This window comes from Odocoileus virginianus, chromosome 20 (assembly GCF_023699985.2).
Source record: "Odocoileus virginianus isolate 20LAN1187 ecotype Illinois chromosome 20, Ovbor_1.2, whole genome shotgun sequence".
NCBI lineage: Eukaryota > Metazoa > Chordata > Mammalia > Artiodactyla > Cervidae > Odocoileus > Odocoileus virginianus.
In genome coordinates this window covers 6,721,283-6,748,993 of record NC_069693.1, presented here as the reverse complement: position 1 = coordinate 6,748,993, position 27,711 = coordinate 6,721,283, and the positions used below count along the sequence as shown (strand labels likewise).

The 27,711-nt window shown below is 52.0% G+C and overlaps 2 protein-coding genes and 1 long non-coding RNA gene across 5 annotated transcripts in view; 2 read left to right on the top strand and 1 right to left on the bottom strand.

Moving 5' to 3' along the window:
* Window positions 1-19,490, top strand: part of GRIN2D (glutamate ionotropic receptor NMDA type subunit 2D) — a 36,490-nt gene extending 17,000 nt beyond the window's left edge. For both annotated transcript variants that reach the window (XM_070450598.1, XM_070450597.1), the window contains 7 exons: window positions 1,866-1,991; window positions 2,194-2,423; window positions 3,855-4,015; window positions 16,364-16,551; window positions 16,742-16,974; window positions 17,147-18,478; window positions 19,156-19,490. In XM_070450598.1, coding sequence (XP_070306699.1) covers window positions 1,866-1,991; window positions 2,194-2,423; window positions 3,855-4,015; window positions 16,364-16,551; window positions 16,742-16,974; window positions 17,147-18,478; window positions 19,156-19,200 — 2,315 coding nt within the window. In that variant the 3' untranslated portion in view covers window positions 19,201-19,490. The remainder of the gene's footprint in view (window positions 1-1,865; window positions 1,992-2,193; window positions 2,424-3,854; window positions 4,016-16,363; window positions 16,552-16,741; window positions 16,975-17,146; window positions 18,479-19,155) is intronic.
* LOC139029815 (uncharacterized) lies at window positions 12,719-16,818 on the bottom strand. Of its 2 annotated transcripts, XR_011482044.1 has the most exons (3): window positions 16,732-16,818; window positions 15,700-16,573; window positions 12,719-13,207 (listed from the first exon to the last, which is right to left on the bottom strand). It is a non-coding gene; the product is annotated as an uncharacterized lncRNA (long non-coding RNA). The 2 variants fall into 2 exon arrangements; XR_011482043.1 differs by lacking the exon at window positions 12,719-13,207 and having other exon boundaries at window positions 15,615-16,573.
* Window positions 19,491-20,550: 1,060 nt separating the features above from the next.
* GRWD1 (glutamate rich WD repeat containing 1) lies at window positions 20,551-26,291 on the top strand. Its single transcript, XM_020888200.2, has 7 exons — window positions 20,551-20,921; window positions 21,124-21,241; window positions 21,392-21,554; window positions 23,647-23,860; window positions 23,950-24,092; window positions 24,251-24,448; window positions 25,725-26,291. The coding sequence occupies exons 1-7, from the start codon at window positions 20,735-20,737 to the stop codon at window positions 26,040-26,042; spliced, it is 1,341 nt and encodes a 446-aa protein (XP_020743859.2). The 5' UTR covers window positions 20,551-20,734; the 3' UTR covers window positions 26,043-26,291.
* Window positions 26,292-27,711: the final 1,420 nt, after the last annotated feature.

The following is a 27,711-nucleotide window of genomic DNA, read 5'->3' as shown; positions in this document are numbered from 1 at the left end:
ATACTATGAGAAATTAAGCCAGGGGAAGAGATGGAGAGAAACAGTGTTGATGATGCCCTGGGTAGAGGGGCAGGTCCGTCTGAGCAGGTGATCTGGTCCTGCATAGATCTGGCTGGAAAAGTGTCACAGGCAGAGGGAACAGTAAGGGCAAAGGCCCCAAGGTGGGAATGTTCATGGGGTTATTTGTGAACTATCAGGAAAAGCCTGTGTGAACTGGGGAGGGGGCAGTGAGCGATCATGGGAGGGGTGGGAGGTGAGGACTGAGATGGAATTGGATGGTGGATTGTGCAGATGGTCCCTACAGTAGGAAGGCTGTTTTTGTTTTGTTTTGTTTGCAATGGCAAGGTTTTTAACTGCAGGAGGTGGTGTGGGGATATACGATCAGATTTAGGCTTTTAAAATATCCCACTGGCGGCTCTGCGGAGGCAGGAGGCCCGTGAGGAGGCTACTGCAGAGGTCAGTGCGGAGAGAGGCTGGGGTGTGGGACAGGAAGGTGACCGAGAGGGTGAGACAAATAAACAGGCTTAGGATGCGATGGGCTGGTGGCTTTGAGGTAGACTGAGGAGCAAGCTTATTTGCTGAGCTTGGACAAAAGAGAGGCCAAGGGCAGTGGTTCACATCCATTCGTTCCCTCTTGCTCTCTGAAATCTAAGCAAAGCTCCTGGGAGGGGGAAGGGCTTGGAGGAGAAGGGACAGCCCTTCCCTGGTGTTTTGTTTTCCGTCTATTTTCCCAGTGGTGTCTCTTGTGGCCTCCTCTTTGCACCGAGGTCTCGGCAGGGCACCCTGAGAGGCACCACGTGGGGCCCCTGCCTTCAGCAAGGGAGTGACAAGGTCATGTTCATGCCCCACCACGTGGCCTGGTGGAGGTGACAGGCAGATCCCCAGATACTGCAGTGGCAGTCCAGGCTGGTGACCCTGCTGTGATGGGGGCAGTCCTGGCTGCTGGCACTTGGCCCAGTGAGGTCAAATCCCCGGGACTGATCTCAAGGAAACGGTGATTTGGGTTTGTTGTCAGTGAGCTCCTGAAGGCAGTGTGAGGAGTTTGGCTGATAGACAGGTCAGGGTGGGGCCTCTGGCAGGGGAGCTATTGAGAAAGAGGCAGAGAAGATGTGGCTCATTTGGGGAACTGTGGGTTCTGGGTGGTTAAAGAAATGGGTTCTTGAGACAATGATCAGCCCAGAGAGGAGAGTGGAAGCAAGGCTGAGGGGCAGGGGCTTTATTCTGGGGGCGCAGGGGAGCTGCGGAGGACTGTGAGTTGAGGAGAGCTCATCTCTGGGTGTAGAGAGAGCCTCTTAGGGCCATAGTGGAAGGAAGGGCTGGAGGGGAGAGGATGGGGAGATGGTCCAGGGGACTGGGTGTGCCTGAGCCTTGTTGACAGAGAGAATGGAGAAGAAAGGTCCAGGTGGCGAGTAGGGATAGAGGGAGGACAGGAGAAGGGAGCTGGGGACTGATGGGATGCTGGGGAGGAGGAGCGAAGAGGGAGAGAGGATGGCAAATAGGGGAGGAGGGTCTGGATGAATGGTGAAACTCCCAGAATAGGTAGTGGGAGTCGGTGCTGGGCTCAGCGTGGGACATGAATGGCCTGGGGCGATTGCCGGGGGTGGGTGGAGAATCAGGTCTGGGGTTCAGGAAACGTATTTAGGAGACAGTTTGTATTTGGCGATTGAAATCACAGAAATGGTTGAGATGACTGTCTTTGGAAGAGACTGTCCTCCCCCTGACCCCCCCACCCCCACTCTCCCCAGGGGTCTGGTGGGCAATGAGTCTGTCCCTGAGAAGGGGGCAGAGTAGGACGGGGTCACATGTCTGTGGACACCCAAGCCTTGGCTTGAATGAATCATGACCACACACCGCCTTGCCCTCAGAGCCATACAGCCCTGCCGTGTGGGTGATGATGTTCGTCATGTGCCTCACTGTGGTCGCGGTCACTGTTTTCATCTTCGAGTACCTCAGTCCCGTCGGCTACAACCGCAGCCTGGCCACGGGCAAACGTGAGTCCCCTTCTTCCATCACCCTACTCCAGTGTGCCTGGACCACAGATAGAACTACATTTCCCAACAGGCCCTGGGAAAGAGCTGTGGTCTCCTGAGGCAGCACAGGCCTCAGGGGCCACTGGGAATTGTAGTCCTCTCTGCTCTCCCTCATTGAGCAGAAGTGATATGGGGTCCATGTCCCCCTCCTGGCCCCCTGCAGGCCCTGGTGGCTCAACCTTCACCATTGGGAAATCCATCTGGCTGCTCTGGGCCCTGGTGTTCAATAACTCGGTGCCTGTGGAGAACCCCCGGGGGACCACCAGCAAAATCATGGTGTTGGTGTGGGCCTTCTTCGCCGTCATCTTCCTCGCCAGCTACACAGCCAACCTGGCCGCCTTCATGATCCAGGAGGAGTACGTGGACACCGTGTCTGGGCTCAGTGACCGAAAGGTGTGTGTGTTTGGGGAGGGAGGGAATGGGCTGGGGTTGGAGGTGGCAGATGAGGGGTGCAGTGGGTATTCCTAGGGTTTTTTTCCCCAGAAAGAGTTCCAGAGTACTAGAATGGAATATTCTGGAGGGAAAAGGTTATGTTTCACAATGAACTATTTAAATATTCTAAGGAGAAAAGAGTGTCCCCAAATATTCTAGGGGCCATAGTGCCACGATGAATATTCTAGATCAGTGCTTCTCTCAAACTGTAATGAAGGGCTAATTTTTGACATTTGTAATCCAGTAGAGACTGACTCTTATATAAAATAAAATAGAAAGGAATGACTGGAAAAGTAAAATAAAATTTAAAACCAATATGTGCAAAATTCCAACCCACATTTTTATTTCTTTCTTTTTTTTAAAGTGTTCCATATATTTTTTTTTAATTGGAGGCTAATTCCTTAACAATATTGTAGTGGTTTTTGCCATACATTGACATGAATCAGCCATGGGTGTACATGTGTTCCCCATCCTGAACCCCCGTCCCCACATTTTTATTTCTTAGGCACAAAATTATTCTCTGAGATAACCTGAATTGCTCACTCTCTCAGTTTCTGTACTTACCTCACCATGGGTCACAGTTTGTTCAGGAGACAGGTGGTCTGCACTGTGCAGTTTGAGACTCACGTGGTTAACTGGGAGTCATGACCCACTCCATGAATTATGACGAACTTTTTTTTTAATGGAATGGAATAGACTAGAAAATATGTTTGACTGTATTTTCTGTAATCAGGGTGAGTATGGTTGTAGGGAGCATTTGTTTTAGTCATATATATACCCGACATTGAGCCAGCACACTAATGTGTTGTTAAAATAGTGCACTATTGAGACTTCCCTGGCAGGCCAGGGGTTGAGAGTCCGCACTTCCACTTCCAGGCATGTGGGTTCGATCCCCGGTCAGGGAACTAAGATCCCTTGTACTATATGGCGAGGCCAAAAAAAAAAAAAAAATAGTGAACTATGTCTGAACAGATTGGTAACTCAGCAACTGCCCCTAGCCTGTGCCATGCTAACCCCTACCCTGGGACCTCCCATGATCCAGCAAGTTAAGGGTTAATGCCTGACCCATCAGGGGCCCCTTTGTTGCCCATGTCTTTTCTAATTGGACCATGATCGGGCCATACTGGGGACTAAATATTTCAATATTACTCCTGATTGTGTGTGCGTACGTGTATGTATACCTACTTATGGGCACACGTACTGATAACTGTGAAGGTATGTGATGGGTGAAGAGCAGTGCTTCCTGCTGGGGGTCACAGTGAGCCGGTGTGAGAACCACTTCTGGACTGAGGCGTCTGCCGGTGGCCCCCAGAATGGAGAGGCTGGTTAAGGACATCCTTGACCCAGATGCCCCCTGGGGGGGCACTCTAATATCTCCCCATTCTGCCCCAGTTCCAGCGGCCCCAGGAGCAGTACCCGCCCCTGAAGTTCGGGACGGTGCCCAACGGGTCCACGGAGAAGAACATCCGCAGCAACTACCCCGACATGCACAGTTACATGGTGCGCTACAACCAGCCCCGCGTAGAGGAAGCGCTCACTCAGCTCAAGGCAGGGTCAGCGCAGACCGGGGGCCGGGAGGTGCGGGGCGGGGCTGGGGCTGCTGGGGGTCCTGAGAAGGCTCGGAGCTGGCCAGGGGTTCGGGTCATTTGTCAGCCGCAGCGGTCAGCCCAGGGTGGGTCAGCTTGGAGGTCAGAGGTCACTGAGGGTAGGAATGAGCCCCTTAGGATATTTTCAAGGATCCAGTGGTTACGGATTTGGGGGCCAGGCTGCCAGAGTTGAGATCCTGGCTTTGTCTCTTCTTGGCTGTGTGACCTTGGGCAAGTTCCTCAACCTCTCTGAGCCTCAGTTTCCTCCTTTGTAAAATGGGGAGAACCCATCTCATAAGGTTTTTTTTTATAAGAATTGTTATAATAGTTATTATTAGTTAATCCGTGCAAAACACTTAGAACAGTGTGGGACACATTGTTGGTGTCTGCTGCTGTTATTATTACTATCATCGTCATCATTAGATCTGAACTCACTGGAATCAATACTTGGATTTTTCTTTTTAATATAAGTTTCCCAAATCATAGGGAAAAGTTAATTTATGGCTCCAAAGTGTGGTCCAAGGTTACAACAAAGCTGAGCACAATGGCTCTCTCTCCCTATTCCTCATTGATTTAGTCATTCAGCATGCATTTATTTTCTTAGTCCCAGCTCCATCCCAGGCAGTGAACAAACATTTTGATCACAGCTCCTGCTCCCAGGGAGCTTATAGTCTAGAGGCAAGAAATGAACAAGAAACACGCAAGCAGAAAAATCAGCGTGATCATTACAGAATATGACGGTGAGCTAGAATGCGACTGGCCTGGGGTGTATTCACCAGGGCGTCAAGGGTAGGCCTCTCTGGGGAGGTGACTGGGCTCTGGAGAGCCAAGAAGGAGGTGAGGGACCCCTTCTTAGCCAGGTGGACTCATGAAGGCAGAACCTTGCAGGCAAAGGGAACAGGGTGTGCAGAAGGTCTGAGCTGGGAGTGGTCTTGGCTTATTGGAGGACCAGCAGGGGGACTTCCCTGGTGGTCCAGTGGTTAAGACCCCATGCTTCCACTACAAGGGGCATGGGTTCGATCCCTGTTGGGGGAACTAAGATCTGGCATGCTGGGCAGCAAGGCAAAGGAATTTTAAAAAGAAAAAGGAACAGCAAGAAGGCGAGCATGGCTGAAGGGTGGACCGCTCAGTTTAAAGGGTAGATGAGAGTAGGACACAGGGTGTGACCCCTGAGGCTAAGGTTAGGGTTGGGTTTTATTTGAAGGGCAGTGAGAAGCCATGGGAAAGGGGGACTTTAAGTAGGGGAGCCATGTCATTAGATTTCTGTTTGTAAATGTCCCCCTTGGCTGCCAAGTGGAGAATGCAGGGGGCTGGGGATCAGAGGGACCAGTTAGGCAGAAGCTGCACTGCCCTGCGGGCTTCCCTGGTGGTCAGACAGTAAAGAGTTTGCCTGCAATGCGGGAGACGGGTTCAGTTCCACGGGGGAAGGTCCCTTGGAGGAGGGAATGGCTACCAACTCCAGCATTCGTGCCTAGAGAATTGCACGGACAAAGGAGCCTGGCAGGCTACCATCCATGGGGCTGCAAAGAGTTGGGCACGACTGAGCGACTAACGCGCACACACCATACTGCCCTCCAGACACCTTCCCTCAGGCCCACACTGCTGACCCCTAGAAGGGCCACTTAGAGTAACTGGATCTTTTATACCCCTCTGTCATTTTTTAAAAAATATTTATTTATTTATTTGGCTGCACTGGGTCTTAGATGCGGCATATGGGCTCTTGTTTCCTACCAGGGATTGAACCCAGGCCCCTAGTTTTGGGAACTCAGAGTCTTAGCCACTGGACCACCTAAGAACTCCTTACCTCTGTGTCTGGAGTCTAATTGTCATATGATTCCCCAAGCTGCCACTTCTCTATTTCACAAAGGTTCTCAAAGACACCCAGGAACCTGTGGGCTACAAAGCCTCACACTCCCTTCCGGAACACACTTCCTCCTGCCTTTCCTTTAGCTGTGATGCCTGATGGACCCCCTCAATCCCTTCCCCAGGGCTCCCTGCCTGGAGGACACCCCTTTTCTCTGTATGTGGCACCTTTTGCCTTCACATTCCCAAGTTTCATGAACAAACATTCCCCTTCCCATATCTCTTTCCTGCTTCTGTTTAAAGGTTTTATTTGCTTAACACTTGCACATTGTTAAAAATAATAACGTAAAAGGTGAAGATCTTGGGAATTCCATGGCAGTCCAGTGGTTAGGACTCAGTGTTCTTACTACCCAGAAACAGGGTTCGATCCCTGAGAAGGAACTAAAATCCCACAAGGCTCACAGTCAAAAGTAAAGAGAAGTGAAGCTCTCTCCTTTCCCCATCCTTATTCATATTTCAAGGCATTTCCTCGAGCCGTTTTTTTCTAGAGCAGAGCTGGGGACACACACACACACTTAAATATATTTGAAGATTTTTTTTTTTTATGTGGACCGTTTTTATAGTCTTTATTGAATTTATTGCAATATCACTTCTGTTTTAAGTTTTGTTTTTTGGCCACGAGGCATGTGGGACCATAGCTCCCGGACCAGGGAACGAACCAGCAGCCCATGCAGGAGGGCGAAGTCTTAACCACTGGACTGCCAGGGAAGTCCCTAATTTTCTTTTCTTTTTTTCAGTTGTGGATGAATGATTTTTTTCATTAATGAAACATTTTAAAATTTAATTGAAGTAAACATTTTTAAATTTAGTGTTTCAGATGTATAGCAAAGTGATTCAGTTATATATATAAATTAAATATATATTCTTTTCAGATTCTTTTCCATTATAGGTGATTACAAGATACTGAATATAGTTCCCTGTGCTGTACAGTAGATCCACATATGTAATGTAATTGTCTCCAGGAGTCACACTAAAAGAAACAGGTGATACTAATTTGAATGGTACATTGTATTTAACCCAATAGCTCCAGTAGATTATCATTTCAGTATGTAATATCGAACTTAATGATGAGAAATTCCCTGGCGGTCCAGTGGTTAGGACTTTGTGCTTTCACTGTCAAAGTCCCAGATTCGATCCCTGGTTAGGGAACTAAAATCTCACAAGCTGCAAGGCATGGCCAAAAAAACCCTTGAGATGTTTTACTTTTTTGGCAGGGGGCAGGGTGGTGCTTCAGATTTTATAATCACAGCCCATCTCTTATCTCAATTCAGAGTCAATCACATCTGGCTGGTGGTAGTCACAGTGGAGTTCTAGAGCTGCTTCTCCTGTTGTTTCCTCTCTGTTTTCTTTTTTCTTCTCTTCCTCTTCCTCATCTTTCCTGGTATTTCCCTTAATATTTTTTTTTTTTTTTTTTGGCTGTGCCACAGGGTATGTGGGATCTTAGTTCCCTGACCAGGGGTCAAACCCCTGGGCCGCCTGCATTGGAATCACAGAGTCATACCCTGGACCACCAGGGAAGTCGCCTTCCCGGTGCTCCTTCCACTTCTTAGTTCCTTCCTTTACCTGCCATGATCCCCAGATGTCATCCAGTTTCCTGTCCCTTAGTGTAGGTACTTCTAGCCCCAGGGCTTCCCAGGTGGCGCCAGTGGTAAAGAACTGCCTGCCAAGGCAGAAGACACAAGAGACAAGGGTGCGATCCCTGGGTGGGGAAGATTCCCCCGGAGGAGGGCAAGGCAACCCACTCCAGTATTCTTGCCTGGAGAATCCCATGGACAGAGGAGCCTGGCGGGCTACAATCCATGGGGTGGCAAAGAGTAGGACACGACTGAAGCGACTTAGCACGCATGCATGTGTATTTTACACACCACACATCTCAATTCAAGTACTCAAAACCACCACAGGGGCTTGTAGCTGCTGAATTGGGCGGCCTGAGTGTACATCATCTAAATGCAGAAACTTTCTTAGTAAAGGTTATGAACATGACACATACAAGGGCTCTGGCCACCTCCCCACCCCCCTGGGACTTCTTCACTGCCTTACTCACCCCCCCCCACCCCACCCGCCGCCAGTATCCTCCCCAGCCAGCCAGCTGACTCATTTTTGCCCCTTCCCTCTTCCGCTTCTTCTTCCTTCCTCCCTCCGGGAAGGCCCCTGGGAGTTCCAGATCCTCTACCTCTCTTCTGCAAAGTAGGGCGGCTTTCCCAGGCTCTGCTCTCCGAGCCCTACTCCCCCAGCACAAGGTGCCCTTCCGCGGGAGGCAGAATTGCCTTCCTCTTCTCTTGTGCTTCTGCAGGGATCCTCACATTTCCAGTCAATTTCATCCTTACGTTTGGAGAGCAAAAATCGGATAGAGGGAAGCCCTGCGTCCTCAATCTGCTTGGTTTCTGAGTTTTGGAGAGCAGCGAAAGTGTGACCAGCAAGGGAGAACAGCCCATCTCAAGAAAAGGAATCCAAATCTATCCCGCCCCTGAGTTCAGAGGATGAGGGATACCTGTATTTTTCTTTTCATCTAAATGTCAGCCACAGTCTCAGCCCTTAATAAGTAAGAATAGCTTGAGGCTTCATCCTGGGTCTTTTTATTTATTTATTTATTTTCATCCTGGGTCTTTTTATATTGCATCTTTTTAAAAATTGAGATGTAACATGCACAGATCTTTTATTATTATTATTACTGGAGTATAATTGATTTCCAATGTTATGTTAGTCTCAGGTGTACAGCAAAAGAATATAGTATGTATGTATGTGTGTATATACATACATATATTCCAGATTCTTTTCTATGGTTTATTACCAAATACTGACTACAGCTCCCTGTGCTGTACATTAGACCATTGTTGTTGATCTATTTCATACAGCATATCTGCTAATCCCAAACTCCTAATTTCTCCCTCCCCCTTTTCCCCTTTGGTAATCATAAGTTTGTTTTCTATGTCTGTGAGTCTGTTTCTGTTTTAATAAATTCATGGGTAATATTTTTTAGATTCCACATATAAGTGATATCACATAATATTTGCCTCTCTCTGACTTACTTCATCTAGTATGATAATCTCTAGGTTCCATCCATATTGCTGCAAATGGCATTATTTCATTCTTTTTTATGACCAGGTAGTATTCCACTGTAGGCTTGCCTGGTGGCTCAGTGGTAAAGAATCTGCCTGCCAATGTAGGAGGCATAGGTTCGATGTCTGGCTTGGGACGATCCCCTGGAGAAGGAAAGAGCAACCTACTCCAGTATTCCTGCCTGGGAAATCCCATGGACTGAGGAGTCTGGTGGGCTGCAGTCCATGGCAAAGAGTCAGACACTACTTAGCGAACAAATAACAGACCCCATTGTATTTACACATATGTGTATACACACACACACACACACCCCATGTTTTCCTTCTCCATTCATCTGTCTTATCTGTCAACAGGCATTTAGGTTGTTCCTGTGTCTTGGCTGTTGTGAATGGTGCTGCTGTGAACACTGGGATGTATGTGTCTTTTTGAATTAGAATTTTTGTCTTTCCCAGATATATGCTCAAGAGTGGGATTGCTGAATCATATAGTAACTCTATTCTTAGATTTTTAAGGAAAAGTGAAAGTGAAAGTCGCTCAGCCGTGTCCTACTCTTTGCAACCCCTATAGTCCATGAAATTCTCCAGGCCACAATACTGTAGTGGGTAGCCTTCCCCTTCTTCAGGGATCTTCCCAACCAGGGATCAAACCCAGGTCCTCCCTCATTGCAGGCGGATTCTTCAGCAGCTGAACTCTATACTTTTCTGCATAGTGGCTGAACCAATTTACATCCTGCCATACACAAATCTTAAGTGTGAAGCTCACTGATCATCTATACATTCATGTTTCCACACTCAGGTTAAGGTTCTAGTCCCCCTCTGACCTTCTAGTCATCATAGATTATCAGTATAAGTTAGTTTTGGTTCATTCTGAATATCACATAAATAGAATCACTGTGTATAGTAGTTTTTGTGTCTAGCTTGCTTTGTCCAGTGCTACTACCAAGTTTGTTCAATGCATTCCATTCTGTTGAGTATACCAACACAGGGATATATCAGAATCCTTCCATTCTGATTGGTGAACATTTGTGTTGTTTCCACCGCTGGCCACTGTGACTGTCCTACTGTGAACATTTCTGTACAGGTGTTTGGAGGACATACACATTCATTGTCTTTCAGAAAATTCCCACGAGTGGACCCGCTGGATCGTATAGTAGTGTATGCTTAGCTTCAAAAGATATTGCCAGACATTTTCCAAAAGTGGTTGTACCAATTTACACTCTCATCGGCAGTGTAGGAAAGTTCCATTTCTTCCACATCCTGTCAAGGCTTGGCATCATTCCTATATCTTTTTAATGTACTATAGTGTTTATTCTACATCAAGTTCTAACTCATTTAAGTCCATTATTGGTTTTCTAGGACTACCATAACAAAAATTTATCATCTCATGGTGCTGGAGGCTAGAAATCCTACTTGGCTGTAAAGGAAGGATCCATCCCAGGCCCCTCTCCTTGGCTTCATAGATGGCCCTCTTCTTCCTTGTCTTTTATTCATTTTCTTCTTTTGGGGGGTGGGGGGGCTATGCTGGGTCTTAGTTGTGTCATGTGAGATCTTTCGTTGTGGCTCGTGGAGCCTCTAGCTGTAGCTCGAGGACTCAGTAGTTTCAGCATGTGGGCTTAGCTGCTCCAAGGCATGTGGAATCTTAGTTCTCTGACCAGGGATCAAACCCGTGTCCCTTGCATTGCAAGGCAGATTTTTCACCACTGGACCACCAGGCAAGTCCCTTCCTATGTCTTTTCATGTCATCTTCCCTTTGTGCATATCCCTGTATCCAAATTCCTCCTTCATATAAGAACACCATCAGGGCCCACTTTAGTGACCTCATTTTAACTTAATCACCACTGTAGAGACCCTTTCTCCAACTAAGATCACATTCAGAGGCACTGGAATAGAACTTCAATGTTATGAATTTTGGGGGAAGACAGTTCAACCCATAACTTTTCATTTGTTGTTCAGTCGCTCAGTTGGGTCTGACTCTTTGCGACCCCATGGACTGCATCCACCAGGCTTCCCTGTCTTTCACTATCTCTCAGAGTTTGTTTAAACTCATGTCCACCTAGTTGATGATGCCAGCCAACCATCTCATCCTCTGCCACTTACTTCTCCTCTTGCTCTCAATCTTCCCAGCATGAAGGTCTTTTCCAATGAGTCAGATCTTCACATCAAGTGGCTAAAGCATTAGAGCTTCAGTTTCAACATCAGTCCTTCCAATGAATCTTCAGGACTGATTTCCTTTAGGATGGTCTGGTTTGATCTCCTTGCAGTCCAATGGACTCTCAAGAATCTTCTCCAACACCACAGTTCAAAAGCATCAGTTCTTCATTGCTCAGCTATAACTCTTTATCAGTGAATATTATTGTTCTCATTCTGTAGATGAGAACATATGGTAAGACCCTACAATTCTGCTGAGGGGACGAGTTGGGATTTGAACCCTGGCAGTCTGATTCTCAGCCCAACTTCTCAGCCACTGCACTATATAACCTCACTCATCCAGTGAGAAACTCAGACTCTTCCTCCTCTGCCCCTTACCCAGAAGCTTGGTGGATCTACAAAGGATCCCCCTGTGTTTCTCACTGTCACCTCTTGCTCGGATTTCCTGCTTCTGCTGAATTCTTTTTCTCCTCAATTTTCCTTTTAACATTTTTTCTAATTTTTCATTCAATTTTGGTCAGCGTTATACATCCATATAGTTTGGAGAGTCAAATACAGACTTTTAAAACTATTTATTTGGCTGCACCAGGTCTTAGTTCTTCATAACGTGGGATCTTCGATCTTTGCTGTGACATGCAAACGCTTAGTTGCGGCATGTGGGCTCAGTAGTTGTGGCTCCCAGGCTTATTAGTTGCCCGGCGGCACGTGGGGTCTTCCCAGATCAGGGATCGCGTCTGCGTCTCCTGCATGGGCAGCTGGTCCTTATGCACTGCACTACCAGGGAAGTCCCTGTAGTATCCTACTTCATAAAACCCTATTAGTGGTTCAGAGTTGCAGTATCTTGTCTTCTTTTTCTGATGACATTAATGATAGTTGCTGAGTTTTGGTTTTTTAACATTTTCTCTCCATATAATGTTTTCCCCCAAGTTCCCTCTCCCCGCTATTTGTTTATTTGGCCATGTGGTGTGGCTTATGAGATCTTAGTTCCCTGACTCGGGACTGAACCTGTGCCCTCTGCAGTGGACGTGTGGAGTCCTAACCATCGGACTGCCAGGGAAGTCCCTATTTCTATCTTTAACTTTGTTAGAGGCTTTATCTGGTGTCTAGTAACCTCTGGTAGTCAGTTCATATTTGGGAGTAAGCATCCAAAACTCTGGAAGTGGTGTACCTGTGAGTACATAAGCAGGGTTTTAACTATAGACTTCACTGTGGGCTGGGCTGTCTGGACCATTTGTATTGGGGGATTCCCCAGTGTCAGTATTTTTCGGTCTCTTTTCCTGTCTCTCTGTATATCTATATGAATGCATGTGTGGTGCTAAGTTGCTTCACTCCTGTCCAACTCTTTGCGACCCCATGGACTGTAGCCCACTAGGCTGTTCTGTCCATAGCATTCTCCAGGCAAGAATACTGGAGTGGGTTGCCATTTCCCTCTCCAGGGAATCTTCCTGACCTAGGGATCAAACCCGTGTCTTTTATGTCTCCTGCATTGGCAGCTGGGTTCTTTACCACTGGTGCCACCTGGGAAGCCCCTATATATATATGAATATGTACATGTATCTGTGTACATACTATACTATGTGTGTGTGTGTGTGTGTGTGTGTGTGTGCTTTTAATATAGAGAGGACCAAGAAAGAAACCAAATAATGGGTCACGATGCTGCTGCAAGATACCCCTGATATAAAAGTTAAAAGGCACTCATCCATTCATCCAGTCAATATTTATTAAAGTCTTCTTTTGGGAAACCAGTGGCTCAGTGGTAAAGAATCCACATGCATTGCAAAAGATGCAGATTCTATCCCTAGGTTGGGAAAAATCCCCTGGAGGAGGAAATGGCAACCCACTTCAGTATTCTTGCTGGGAAAATCCCCTAGACAGAGGAGTCTGTTGGGCTATAGTCTGGGGGGTGAGCACACATAAAGATATAAAACAGAACGGTCTGGAGAAGGAAATGGCAACCCACTCCAGTATTCTTGCCTGGAAAAATCCATGGACAAAGGAGTCTGGCGGGCTGAAGTCCATGGGATTACATGACAGAGCATGTGTGCACGAGGGTGGAGGGAGATGGGTTGGTAGCAATAAACTGGTAGAACTAAAAAAAAAAAAAAAAAAACAGAACGGTCTTTTTGCACCAGGCACTGGGCTAGGCACTCAGGGTCTAGCAGTGAGCAAATCGAAGTCTCTGCTCTCCTGGAGCTTCCATTCTAGTCTGGATACCAGACGGACACATGTGTAGAGCAGCGCTTTCCTAGAGCCCTTTCTCTGATGATGGAAACATGCTAAACCTGGGCAGTCTGATATGGTAGCCAACAGCTTTTGATCACTGGAGGTGTGGTTGGTGTGACTCCAGAATTTTAAAGTTTAATTAAAATTGGAGTTCAAATAGCCACCACTGTGGACAACACTAGAAAATTCCATCCTTACAGAGAGGTACAAGGGCATTGGCAGCCTCGAGAGACTTTGCCTGGCTCACATACCAGATGTGTGCTTACCCTACTGCTGAGGGCAAGCAACCTCACGGGGAGAGAAAGGAACTGCATTTCTTAAAAAGGAATAAAGAAACACAGCTTCTCCTCCCAGTCAGTTCTGGAAGCCTCGCCCATGAGAGAGGTTCAATTTCTCACTCATATTAGAAGGGCCAAAAATGAAACATCAAGTCCCCATTTAAGTTCCCTAAAGGAAGCGTTATTTTTCATTTTTTTTCCAGATCAATTAAACCATGTATGCACACACCTCTTTATACATTCCTCACTAAAAGTACACACTGTTCTCTTGCTTTGACCGTGGAGGAAAGCCTCTTTGCATTTTTTCCCTATTAACGAAATCTTACCTCTTAGCTCCAGGGACCGGCACCCAGAATGCTGGTCTTGAACCAGTCTGAATTCATTCATGTGGCTCCTCTTTTTTTTTTTTTTTTTTCAAATTTTAAAAAATATTTGTTTATTATTTACTTTTGTCTTCAAGGCATATGGGATCTTAGTTCCCCACCCAGGGATCGAACCCATATCCCCTGCATTGGAAGGAGGATTCTTAACCACTACACCACCAGTTGTTCAGTTGCTCAGTTGTGTCCTACTCTTTGTGACCTCATGAACTACAACATACCAGATTTCCCTGTCCTTCATCATCTCCTGGAGTTTACTCAAACTCATGTCAATTAAGTCAGTGATGCCATCCAGCCATTTCATCCTCTGCCACCCTCTTCTCCTTTTGCCTTCCATCTTTCCCAGAATCCATGTCTTTTGCAATGAGCTGGCTCTTTGCCTCAGGTGGCCAAAGTACTGGAGCTTCAACTTCAGCATCAGTCCTTCCAATGAATATCCAGGGTTGATTTCCTTTAAAATTGAGTGGTTTGATCTCCTTGCAGTCCAAGGGACTCTCAAGAATCTTCTCCAGCACCACAATTTGAAAGTACCAGTTTTTTGGTGTTCAGCCTCTTTTATGGTCCAGTTCTCACATTCATACATGACTACTGGAAAAACCATAGCTTTGACTAGACGGACCTTTCAAGCCCCTGCCCCACAACAAGGCTGTGATCCATGAAGGGGAAATTTGAACTAACTAACATTAGATACAATTTGGGACTTCCTTGGTGGCCCAGTAAGACTCATACTTCCATTGCAGGGGGTGAGGGTTTGATCCCGGGTTGGGGAACTAAGATCCCATGCGCTGCAGCAGCCAAAAGTAAATAAATACATACAACTTAAAGTTCCATTCCTCTGTTGGACTGGTCACATTTCAAGTGCTCTGGAGCCACAGGGGGCTGGTGGCTGCCATGTTGGACAGTGCAGATGGGACATTTCCAGCATCCCAGAATGTTCTTTTGGACAGTGTTGGACTAGACAAGACTAGTTCTCTTTCTGAGAACTAGTCTGGTGTCTACAGTTAAGCTGACCAAAATTTCACCCCAGGAAATAAGTATGGAACTCTATTCTATCTAAGATACCAGGACTAGATTTTTTTTTTTCTCTTTAAGATACCCTGGACATCTTCATAGGTCATATTGAGAGCAGTTATCTTATGTCACAGGATAGTTACACAGTGTGTAACCCACAGAAGTGTGGATTCCTTTATCATTCTTTCATTTATCCCACAAATATAACCGCCACCCTGTTTGTGTCAGGAACTGCTGGGTCACAGCCTGGAATGTGATGGGTCTTGGACCCTATCCTAGAGGGTCTTGTGGTCTGGTGGGAGAGGCTGAGATTAATCAGATCATCACAGAAGTAAACGTGAAACGGCAGTAGGTGAAAAGGAAGTGACGTGCGGCAACTGCCACAACGTGTTCATCTCTGAGAACCACTAACTCAGAATCTGTGCTTGTCTTCCCACCACATTGTAGAAATCAGGGCCTAGAGGGAGAACCCAAGCAAATTAAGATGCATGTCTGGGCCTGCGTTTCCTGGTCTGAATAACGGAGATGATGGTTTCTACCGCATAGGAATGTTGACAGAACCGAGTTATTATAGTAGCTAGAAGAATTCATGGCACAACAGAAGTCATCATTAACATTATTATTATTTGTGTGATTCTCCTGTCTGAGCTTCAGCCCTCCTCTTTAAAATGGAGGAGTAGGGAACTTACCTGCTGGTCCAGTGACAAGGACTCCAGGCTCCCAATGCAGAGGGCCCGGTCAGGGAACTAGATCCAACTAAGACCCAGCACAGGACGAGGATTGAGGGCAGGAGGAGAAGAAGGTGACAGAGGATGAGATGGCTGGATGGCATCATCGACTCAATGGACATGAGTTTGAGCAAACTCTGGGAGATGGTGAAGGACAGGGGAGCCTGGCGTGCTGCAGTCCATGGGGTCACAAAGGGTCAGACACAACTGAGTGACAACAACAAAGACCCAGCACAGTCAAATAAATAAATATTTAAATAAATACAATTTTAAAATAAATAGAGGCATATGCAGGACCTTCTTTTGGAAGGTTCCAGTAGGGACTGAACAAGTAGTTATTTCATTGACACTCACAGCTAACGTTTCTCCAGCACTTGCTTTGCTCCCATGGCTATCTGTGGGACCACCTTGGCTCCCTTCCAAGCCATCGTTGGAAGGGAGTGTTGCTGCTGTCCCCATTGGACAGATGTTTAAACTGAGGCACAAAAAGGTGCAGTGGCTTGCTGAGGAGTTCACCACCAGTTAGGATCTGGAGCAGATGGAGGTTAGGAGTTAGCGGGGCTCTGGGTTGGCCATCTGGGCATCTGGGTGGGACTGACTCTGCCTTTCATGCCCCTGCCTGCAGGAAGCTGGACGCCTTCATCTATGACGCGGCTGTGCTCAACTACATGGCCCGCAAAGATGAGGGCTGCAAGCTCGTCACCATTGGCTCGGGCAAGGTCTTTGCCACCACGGGCTATGGCATCGCCTTGCACAAGGGTTCCCGCTGGAAGCGGCCCATTGATCTGGCACTGCTGCAGTTCCTGGGGGATGGTGCGGCTGCACGCAGAGATGCCTGGGGGAGGGGGTGGGTGGGTAGGGAAAGTGGGGGATGGGAGGCAAAGACCCCTGGGTTCTGGGGAAAGGTGGTGGGGGAGGGTCTGAGAACCTAGACTTTCATATCAGAGAAGAGGATCCTCAGAGAGTGCCCACGGAAAGTGACCGCCCACCCACCTGTCCGCAGATGAGATCGAGATGCTGGAACGGCTGTGGCTCTCCGGAATCTGCCACAATGACAAGATCGAGGTTATGAGCAGCAAGCTGGACATCGACAACATGGCAGGCGTCTTCTACATGCTCCTGGTGGCCATGGGCCTCTCTCTGCTGGTCTTCGCCTGGGAGCACCTGGTGTACTGGCGCCTGCGGCATTGCCTGGGGCCTACCCACCGCATGGATTTCCTGCTGGCCTTTTCCAGGGTACGGGGGAGAGAGGGGGGCGGAGGAGGAGAGAAGGGAAGAAACTGGCAGGGATGGCGAGAAGTGGAAGGCAGCTGGAGGGGTCGGGTGCGGAAGAGGACGGAGGGATGGAGGGAAGGCAGGTGGTCCCCAGCATCCCGCGCTGACCCGGCTCCTCCCGCGGCCCCTACAGGGCATGTACAGCTGCTGCAGCGCAGAGGCTGCGCCGCCGCCCGCCAAACCCCCGCCACCGCCGCAGCCGCTGCCCAGCCCTGCATACCCAACGGCGAGGCCTCCGCCGGGCCCCGCGCCCTTCGTGCCGCGCGAGCGCGCAGCCGTGGACCGCTGGCGCCGCGCCAAAGGTGCGGGGCCACCGGGCGGGGCGGGCTTGGCCGACGGCTTCCACCGCTACTACGGCCCCATCGAGCCGCAGGGCCTGGGCGTGGGCGTGGGAGAGGCGCGCGCAGCGCCCCGGGGCGCGACTGGGCGCCCGTTGTCTCCGCCGGCCACGCAGCCGCCACAGAAGCCGCCGCCCTCCTACTTCGCCATCGTGCGCGACAAGGAGCCGGCCGAGCCCCCCGCCGGCGCCTTCCCAGGCTTCCCGTCGCCGCCCGCGCCCCCTGCCGCCGCGGCCACCGCCGTCGGGCCGCCGCTCTGCCGCCTGGCCTTCGAGGACGAGAGCCCGCCTGCGCCCACGCGCTGGCCGCGCTCGGACCCCGAGAGCCAGCCGCTACTGGGTCCCGGCGCGGGGGGCGCGGGCGGCGCGGGGCCCGCGGGCGCTGGAGCCCAGGCCGCGCCGCCCCCGTGCCGCGCCGCGCCGCCCCCCTGCCCTTACCTTGACCTCGAGCCGTCGCCGTCGGACTCGGAGGACTCGGAGAGCCTGGGCGGCGCGTCGCTGGGCGGCCTAGAGCCCTGGTGGTTCGCCGACTTCCCCTACCCGTATGCCGAGCGCCTCGGGCCGCCGCCGGGTCGCTACTGGTCGGTAGACAAGCTCGGGGGCTGGCGCGCCGGCAGCTGGGACTATCTGCCCCCGCGCAGCGGCCCCGCCGCCTGGCACTGTCGCCATTGCGCCAGCCTGGAGCTGCTGCCGCCGCCGCGCCATCTCAGCTGCTCGCACGACGGCCTGGACGGCGGCTGGTGGGCGCCGCCGCCCCCGCCCTGGGCCGCGGGGCCCCCGCATCGTCGCCGGGCCCGCTGCGGGTGCCCGCGGCCGCACCCTCACCGCCCGCGGGCCTCACACCGCGCGCCGGCCGCCGCCGCGCCGCACCACCACCGGCACCGGCGCGCCGCCGGGGGCTGGGACCTCCCGCCGCCCGCGCCCACCTCGCGATCGCTCGAGGACCTCAGCTCGTGTCCCCGCGCCGCCCCCGCGCGCAGGCTTACCGGGCCCTCCCGCCACGCGCGCCGGTGTCCGCACGCCGCTCACTGGGGGCCGCCGCTGCCAGCCGCGCCCCACCGGAGACACCGGGGCGGGGACCTGGGTACCCGCCGGGGCTCGGCGCACTTCTCCAGCCTCGAGTCCGAGGTATGACGCGGCCTGGGAGGCCCCGCCGCCCCCTCGGTCAGCGCAGGCCACAGCCCGAGGGGGCACGCGGGGTGGACAGGACCCGTGAGGGTTGGAAATGAAGAAAATGGAACTGGCCGGACCCCGCCTGGAGCAGCGTCCTGCGCCCCTCGCTATGGGGGGCACTTCAAACCGGAGGGGATTTGGTCCCTCAAATCTCACCTAGCCTGGGAGCAAGGGGGCGGGGGTCTCAGAGCCCACTGGACTTTTTTTTAAACCCGACAAGGGCTTTTTAACGTCACCAGACGGGGCGGGAGGTGGCGGGGTCACGCCACGCCCGCGTCCCTCCCCCACGCCCGGGGCCGTGGCCCCCACATCACTGTGCAGCTCCCCGGCCCCCCAGGCACGCCTCCGGGGAAGCCCGTTTTTAACCTTTCATCCATCGGGACTCGAAACTGTGAGACGCGTTCGCCAAACTGTGACCCCAGACCTTGGCCCCGCCACACAGAAACCCCTGACCCCAGACTGTGACTTCCGACCCCTGAAAATGGTCATCCGACCCCAGACTGTGACCCCTGACCCCAAACTGTGACCCTAGCCCCAGACTGTGCCCCGACCAGACTGTGACCCTCGACGTCAAACCGTGACACCCCCTTCTCCTTTTTCATCCTCAGTAGCTTTCCCCTCTTTTGTCCTAGGACACGCCCCCCAACGAAGCCCCGCCTCCACTGCCCCAGCGTTGATCCCAACCTCCATCAAGCCAAAACTTACCACCCTGTCGCAACTCACGACCAGCCCCAGGTGCCACCGGCCATATCCTCTCCAAATCCAACCCTTTCAGTAAAGACGAAGCAGACCCTACCCCACCCCACCCCGCCCCAAAACCTCCACCTCCCAGATCTCCAGCCGGGTCTGGAGCTGGGTTGTGGAAGGGAGGAGTCTGGGAGTCCACACTCACTACCAACCTCTTTTCCCTCTCTCCTGTACCACATTGCAGTGTTTGGAATAAACCCATGTTTTTATGCCTCCTCAAGCCCAGTGTGAGCACCGTGTCTTTCTCTTAGTCCCCTTCAAACTTCTCTGGAGGAAACAGAAACCGAGAAAAGTCCTACAGAGGAAGAGGGGGCAGAAAGAAAATTTCAGCAAGAACAGAGAGATCCTGGAGGGAGGTGGCAAATAAAGACCCAGAAAGAAGTGGTGAGAAAAGACTCTAAGAAGAGAAGGGCTGAGAGAATTCCCTGACGGTCAGTGATTAGGACTTTGCCTTTCCACTGCAAGGGTTTGAACCCTGGTTGGGGAACTAAGATCCCCCAAACTACGCAGCTAGGCCAAAAAAGCTGGGGTGGGCTGAGAAGGGGTGGGGGCAGAAGGAGAAGAGGTGTCAGAGAACTCAAGAAAGATCTGGGGTCATAACATTTTAGGATAAGTCTAGGGTACCATTCCTATGGCAGCAAGCAATGAGGCTTGCTAGGTTCTTAATATCCTGTTCATGCAAGGGAGGTGAGTGTCTATTATATCCTAGCCAATTCACATATCTTGAATTCTGTTAATCTCACCAATGAGAATCTATTTCTAACATTTCATTATGCCAATTAGCCAAATCTCTGGTGTTGATGGGCAATAAAAAGAGCGCAAGCACTTGTAGTAGCTGCCTCTAGAGGGTGGACTTTCTGATTAAGTGCTTGCTGACCAGGGCTGCACCGTGAACGCCTGGTTAGGCAACTGACTACCCCTAGAGGGTAGATCCAACGAACTAATTTATACATATCATCCTGCCTACACTTAAGCATTTTGAAGTAAATTAAAGCCTTCATAACAAGGAGGGGAAAAGAAATAGGCTTTATGAATCCTCAGGGAGCAGAAACCTAGCCTCCTTGCCAGTAAAAGCTCTTATTTGCATGCACGAATAATTAATTAAGTAAGAAATCATTGGGAATCAAAGGTGGAAGATGGAATCCGAGTCTGGAGTGCCTGTATAGTTGATGGGAAAGCAGGGCTCCTGCAGAACTACAACTCCCAGGAGGCCTTGCCGCCGCTCTGCGGAAGAGCGCCCCAAAGTCACGGGGAGGGTATAGTTGCCTCGGATCTGCAGGCCTCGGTAGCCAAGCCAGGATGCTGTTTTCTTAGTTCTTCTTCGCCCTCTCCCCATCGCCCTGTCTAATGGTGAACCAGGAGGTTTCCAAGGTAACCGCGCAGTAGGGCGGGTCCTCCTAAGAAGGGAAACGGCAACCCGGAAGTGACGCTATTACCGCCCGCCAGCGGCGAGAGGCTTCGAAGATGGCGGCGCGCAAGGGTCAGCGGCACACGTGTGAACCTGGGGAGTCTATGGAGACCGAATCCCAAGAAACAGGGTCCAAGGGCCAGGCTCAGGTCTATCTACCTGGTCGAGGACCGCCGCTGCGCGAAGGAGAGGAGCTGGTCATGGACGAGGAGGCCTACGTGCTGTACCACCGAGCACAGACGGGTAGGGCTGGGCACCCGGTGTCCTGGGTCCTCACGAAGGAGGAGACTGGAATCTTGGGTCCTGAGGGGAGCTGGTTCTGAACCCGTAACAAAAGAGGCTCTTTGAAAGAGAAATTAGGATCTAAGAGAATTGACATTACACTCAAGAGGGCTGAGACCTCTCTGTCCGATCCTAATTTTCCCATCCCTCCTTCCATTCCCAGGCGCCCCCTGTCTCAGCTTCGACATAGTCCGGGATCACCTGGGAGACAACCGGACTGAGCTTCCTCTTACACTTTACCTGTGTGCTGGGACCCAGGCCGAGAGCGCCCAAAGCAACAGGTAAGAACTGAGGCTTTACAGGGCTAGGGGCGTCTGAGCCTTCAGCTTCCTCTTCCTCAGGACCTAGAAGTCGGGGTTTCCAGCCTCCTCCCTCCCTCCTTCCTAAGGATCCCGCCATCCTGTGCCTCATTCCTCCCACACCGTCCCCAGATTGATGATGCTTCGGATGCACAATCTGCATGGGACAAAGCCCCCACCGTCCGAGGGCAGCGACGACGAAGAGGAGGAGGACGACGAAGAGGATGAAGAAGAGCGGAAGCCTCAGCTGGAGCTGGCTATGGTGCCCCACTATGGAGGCATCAACAGAGTTCGGGTAAATGCATCCCTAGGATCCTGCCCTGTGTACTCTGGAGCACACCATCCCCCACGTCCATGCCCTTCAGCTTTAAGAAGAGCACTTGGCACATAGTTTTTTAAATTAGTTATGTGTTAATTGTGATCGTTGTCACTATGTGCTAGATGCCATGGGGATGTTTTTTAAAAATGTTCTTTCCTCTTCTGTAGTGTGGTGAGAATTACCAAACTTACTTGGTGGGGCTGATGTGAAGATAAAATGGAATAGCCAGTACTCCTATTTCGATAACTGAAATACGATGATTTCAGGGGTCTAGAAACAGCACTTGGCGGTAACATGAGATCTGTGTGTTTTCTGTTATTTCTCAGGGAGTGTCCTGGGCTGTGGGATCACTTTTGTGATTCAGAATTATAGCTGTTTCTAATCAGGTCGATGTGAGAATTGAACAAGATGCCCTGTGCAATAGTGCTTGGAGCAGTGCTTAGCCCATAGTTTTTGAGAAGTGTTTCCATTGAGGTATTACTATGTTGCACATACTGTTTTAGACCTGGGGAGTTAACAGGGAACAAAAGGTCTCTGGCTCCATGAAACTTACATGCCAGTGGGACAGGGGATAAGAAACTAAGCATATGTGTAATGTCCAAATGCTCCAAGTGTTGTAAAGAAAAATAGAACAAGGTAAGGGAGTTAGGGTCTTCTGGAATGGGCTTGCTATTTTATTTAGTTAGTTAGTTTTTTAGCTGTAATGGGTCTTTGTTGCTGCACTCTGGCTTTCCCTAGTTGCAGCGAGCAGAGACTGCTCTTCATTTCGATCCTCGGGCTTCTCATTGGCAGCGGCGTCTCCTGGTGCAGCGCACAGGCTCTATGGTGCAAGGGCTTCAGTAGTTACGTCGTGTGGGCCCAGCAGTTGACGCTGTCAGGCTCCGCAGCACTGGCTCAGTAGCTCTGGAGCATGGGCTTTGTTGCCGAAGCATGTGGGATCTTCCCAGACCAGGGATCAGAACAGTGTCCCTTGCACTGCAAAGGCAGATTCCAGACCACCAGGGAAGCCCCTGGGGTTGCTAGGTTAAACAGTGTGGTCAAGGAAGCATTCACAGATAAGGTGCCCTTTGAACCGAAACCCACAGGAAGTGAGGGAGTGAAGCAAGGATATCTGTGAGAAGGTTTTCTGGCAAGGGACTAACAAGTGCAAAGGCCCTGGGGCAAACTGATTGAGGAGTTTTGAGGGAAGTTGGGGAGAATGGTGCTGAATGGATGAGGGGGAGAGTGACAGGGTTTGGCGGATGGGCATGGAGGAGACAGATTGTTTAGGGCCTTGTGGGCCATCGTAAGGACTTGGCTTTTGTGTGGGGAGAAACTGGGAGTCACTGGAGGGTTTAGAGCACAGGGCGGGTGGGACCTGACTTATGTTTTAAAGGGATCCCTCTGTGTGCTGCATGGAGGCCAGGGAAGGAGGACGGGGACCTGTGAGGGGCCGGGACAGGAATGCAGGGTGACCTCAGTAGTAGCCTGACTGATGACAGCAGAGCTGCTGAGAAAGGGTTGGAAGTGGTGGCGTTGTGGGTGGAGCCAGCATAGTGTGAGGAGGGAGAGACGAGTGGGCAGTGAGCCCAAGGTGGGGACCTCCAGGGAGGAGCAGGTAGCAGTGGGCCATTAGGAGCTTGGCTTTGGCCCTGGGGCGTCTATAAACAGTTTGATGTGAGCTTGGAGTTGAGAGGTCAGGGCTAGGGGCTACTGGAAACCTTGAGGCTGAACAGGATCTCCTAGTGAGCGAAGGTACACAGGCAGAGCGATCCGGAGACTGGGGCCTCGGACCTGCCTAGACTTAGTTCCAGAGACCAGAAGTCTGAACAGATTTCCAGGGGCTCAATTCTTGGGAGTCCAGGAGTTCTGTCCTCCCTCCGCCATCATCTGTACCACAGTGGAGGGAGTTGTCCTGGAGACCAAGCTGGTCTTCAAGTTGTGAGCCTCTTCTCGCAAAGGTTTCTGGGAGTTGTAGTCCCAGGCCTGGGTGGGAGGCAGCTCTGGTTCTCAGGGATGAAAGGGCTGTCGTCGTCATGCTGTGCCTCCTGTCCTGCTCACCTCCCCTCCCCTCCTCCCTACCCTGCAGGTGTCGTGGCTGGGTGAGGAGCCAGTGGCTGGCGTGTGGTCAGAGAAGGGCCAGGTGGAAGTGTTTGCACTGCGGCGACTCCTGCAAGTAGTGGATGACCCCCAGGCCCTGGCCACCTTCCTCCGGGATGAGCAGACCCGTGTGAAGCCCATCTTCACCTTCTCTGGCCACATGGGCGAGGGCTTTGCCCTTGACTGGTCCCCTCGTGTGCCCGGTGAGTCCCGGGGGTGAGTGGGAACAGCGTCTGGTGAGCCACAGCCAGCTGAGTGTGATGAGGTCAAGAGTCCTAACTGCCTTGCCCAGGGCGCCTACTGACCGGTGACTGTCAGAAGAACATCCACCTCTGGACGCCAGCAGACGGGGGCTCCTGGCACGTGGACCAGCGGCCATTTGTGGGCCACACACGTTCCGTGGAAGACCTGCAGTGGTCCCCGACCGAGGACACGGTAAGGAAGGGGTTGGGGGTCTGGATTCCCGGGTCTTGGGAAGAAGGAGGGGGCCGGGAAGGGGGCGTCACTAAAAGAAAGGGAGGCCCACCACTGGTCCCCGGTCTTCATGGTGGGGCAGGGGTCCACCAGCGTCTCTCCAACTCTGCCCTGTCCAGGTGTTTGCCTCCTGCTCAGCTGACGCCTCCATCCGCATCTGGGACATCCGGGCAGCCCCCAGCAAGGCCTGCATGCTCACCACCGCCACCGCCCACGACGGGGACGTCAACGTCATCAACTGGAGCCGCCGGGAGCCCTTCCTGCTCAGCGGTGGGGACGACGGAGCCCTCAAGGTCTGGGACCTGCGGCAGTTCAAGGTACCGTCCCAGCAGCCGCTAGGATTTGTGGGTTTTCCCTTCTGAGATGGCTTATACACCAGAGCTGGCAGGGCCCTGCCATCAGAACTGGGGTACTGATGAGGAAACAGGGTCGGCGAGAGGAAGGCTTGGGACTGCTTTGGGGTCGCTGCCTCTACCATCTGGAGGGTTGACGGGAGGAATGGGGCTGGGCCTAGCAGAGACTACAACTCCCATCTGCCCGAGGGGAGCCATACACTGGCCATGTTGCCCAGGGGCTCAAGGGCTCAAGGATTGTAGGTGGATTTCATAGGGTCAGCTGAGAACAGAGCTCAGCTTAGTCATGCTGGGAATAGGCACGGAAGCCCAGAAGGGATGGGAGGAGATAGGATATGATCGCCCAGCTTCGTGGTGACTCTGTGTAGCTGAGAGGAGCTCCGGGCCTTGCCCTGGACAAAGCCATGACTCCATACACCTCTGGGCCTTCCCAGGATCATCTTTTTACTCCTCCTCCAGTGTAATGAGTTCTACAGAATCAGCCCTGGGGAAGCTTTTTGACGTGGATTCCAACCCCCTTCCCCCTCCCAGGCAGGTGCATGGCCAGGTAGATCACAGGGCCAGGTTGAAACATTGGAACCACCCCTCCAAGTTAGAGACATGCCGATCCCCACCCCAGCAGCCGTGCTTTTAGTAAAAATGCTTTCCTTTGCATCTGCTCTCTCTCGAGCCTGGGAGTCATGCCTGTGCCCCCTTTAAGGCTAGAATCACCGGGAGAGCACTTACAAAACCTGGCCTTCTGGGCGGGGGAGGTGGTGGGATGTTTTAATTTTTTTAATTTACTTTTAAAAATTTGTTTTGAAGATCCAGTTTTATTTATTTTGGCTGCATGGGGTCACATGGGATCTTAGTTCCCCAGCCAGCCAGGGTTTGAACTGGCACCCCCTGTATTGGAAGTGCAGAGTCTTAACCACAAGGGAAGTCCCCCACACCTTCCTTTTACAGGGAAGGAGGCGGAGGCAGGCCCGGAAAGGAGCAGGGATTGGGGGGCTGTGACCTGGGGCTGGGAGGGGCTTCTTTGCAGGTGAAGCCACAACTCCCAGCAGGCCCTGGGACACTACCCCTTTATTACCAGCTGTACTCTGCCCTCCATCCCTTTAAGAGACCCTCAGTCTTTGGGGGCTGGAGGGGTGAAGGTCTGGCTGAACCCTAAGGCTGGAGAGGGGTGGGGGGCTCTGCCTGGGTCACCCCTGGAGTCAGGCTGAGGGACTCAGATGCCTTGACTCCCATCTTCCCGTAGTCTGGCTCCCCAGTGGCCACCTTCAAGCAGCACGTGGCCCCCGTGACCTCCGTCGAGTGGCACCCCCAGGACAGTGGGGTCTTTGCGGCCTCGGGTGCGGACAACCAGATTACACAGTGGGACCTGGCCGTGGAGCGGGACCCCGAGGCCGGTGACGCAGAGACAGACCCGGGGCTGGCCGACCTCCCCCAGCAGCTGCTGTTTGTGCACCAGGGCGAGACGGATCTGAAGGAGCTGCACTGGCACCCACAGTGCCCCGGGGTGCTGGTCAGCACCGCCCTGTCAGGCTTCACCATCTTCCGCACCATCAGCGTCTGAGCTTGGCCTGGCCGAGTCTGTCTGGTCCTCCACTTACTTGGAACTGAAGTTGAAAGTTCATCATTTCCCTGGAAGGGACTCATTCAGATCTGCTGGACAGCGCCTCTCCAAAAGGACTTGGTTTGGCCCGTTGTCTGCCATGATGGATTCTGTTTCACTTACTGTTCTTTGAAAGGACTTGGTTTGGTCCAGTGCCCCTCTTGCTAAGAGAGATGGTTTGACTCTAAAAGTAAGTGGCTCTAAAAGTAAGATTTGGTTTGCTGCCCTTGATTCCTCCAACTGAAGCACTTGGTTTGACTCATGGCCCTGTAAAACCACTGCAGTTGTCTCCAGTGAACCCTCCGACCCAAAGACTTGGGTCAACCCAGTGAGCCCCACCTATAGAAGAGACCATTAGCCCATTTCCCAGATAGGCCTGGTGTGTCCTGTGTTGCTGTGGGTATTTTGTCAGTTGCAGGCCCTGGGCTTGACTCTGATCTCCCTGCCACTGGTCTCCCTCAGGGAACTCAAGTGCCTTAGAGTGGCTGGACCGAATTTGACGTGTGGGTTCCTCCAGCAGAATTTGCTGTGGCCCTTGTCTTCCTGCCAGCTGGGTTTGACTGGGTGGAGCCTTCTCCCCTCTTCCCAGAGACAGGCACTGTGGCGGGGGGGACTTAGGGGCTCTTGAGAGGCAATAAAGGACCAGAATGGAACCTGAATTGTGGGGACTTGTCCTTCTGGCCGCCGTCTCATGAGGAAACGAGGAGGAGGAGGAAGGATTTGGCACCTGGCTCTCCCTGGACTGCTGGGTCCAGCCTATAGCCCATTGGCACTGTCTGGTTCTGCCTCTCCTAAACTTTATTCTATCTGGAACTCACTCTTGGTCTCTCGTTGGGGAAGAGTTATCTCATGTGTGGCCCTCCCTCTTAAGGCATCATCTCAGGGGAGCCAGGGATCCCTGTCTCTCATCCTTCCGCTCCTACCCTCATCATCACTTTCTCACCATTTCTTTGTTTCCTCAACTGTGTCCCCACCTTTCTGCATCTCCTGGCCCCCAGGCTCTGTCTCCGCACCCCCTCCCCCTGTGTCTCTTCTCCGCCACCGCTGTCTCCTCTCCAGCCTGCTTGGGCCGCAGCCCAGCCATCCTGCCTGGCCATCCTCCCTGGCTCCCCCTCTGCGGCTCTGAGCTGGCCCCACCCCCAGCCCCCCCGCCCCGCCCCCCCCACGCGGGCTAGGACTCCTCTGATCCGCCTGTGAGCGCAGAGGTCGGGTGCCCAGCACAAGGCCCCGGGGGCCCAGGACGCACCGCAGCACCCACAGAGACCTTTCCTTGGCCCGAGCAGAAGAGCCCCCGGCAGAGGGCATGGGGGTGGGCTGCCCCACCAGGTACGTGCCTCCATGCAGAGACCCCGGGCAGGGGTCCTGGCTTTGAGCTGTCCCCCCGCCTCCCCCCACCATCTTCCTCACTCAGGCATCTGCCCCAATGCCCCCACCCTATCCTCCTGCTTCCTCATCCCCCAGATCTGGGGTGCCCAACTCAGCCCATCTCCATTTTCAGCTTTATTTTCACTGTCTTCCTTTCCCCCCCGCCGCCAATCCTGTATCTCTTGTCCCATCTTCATGTCGGATCTGGTCTGTCTCTCCATTTCCTAAGATAGGATCTCTACTTGTTTGCCCGGGTGCTCCTAGT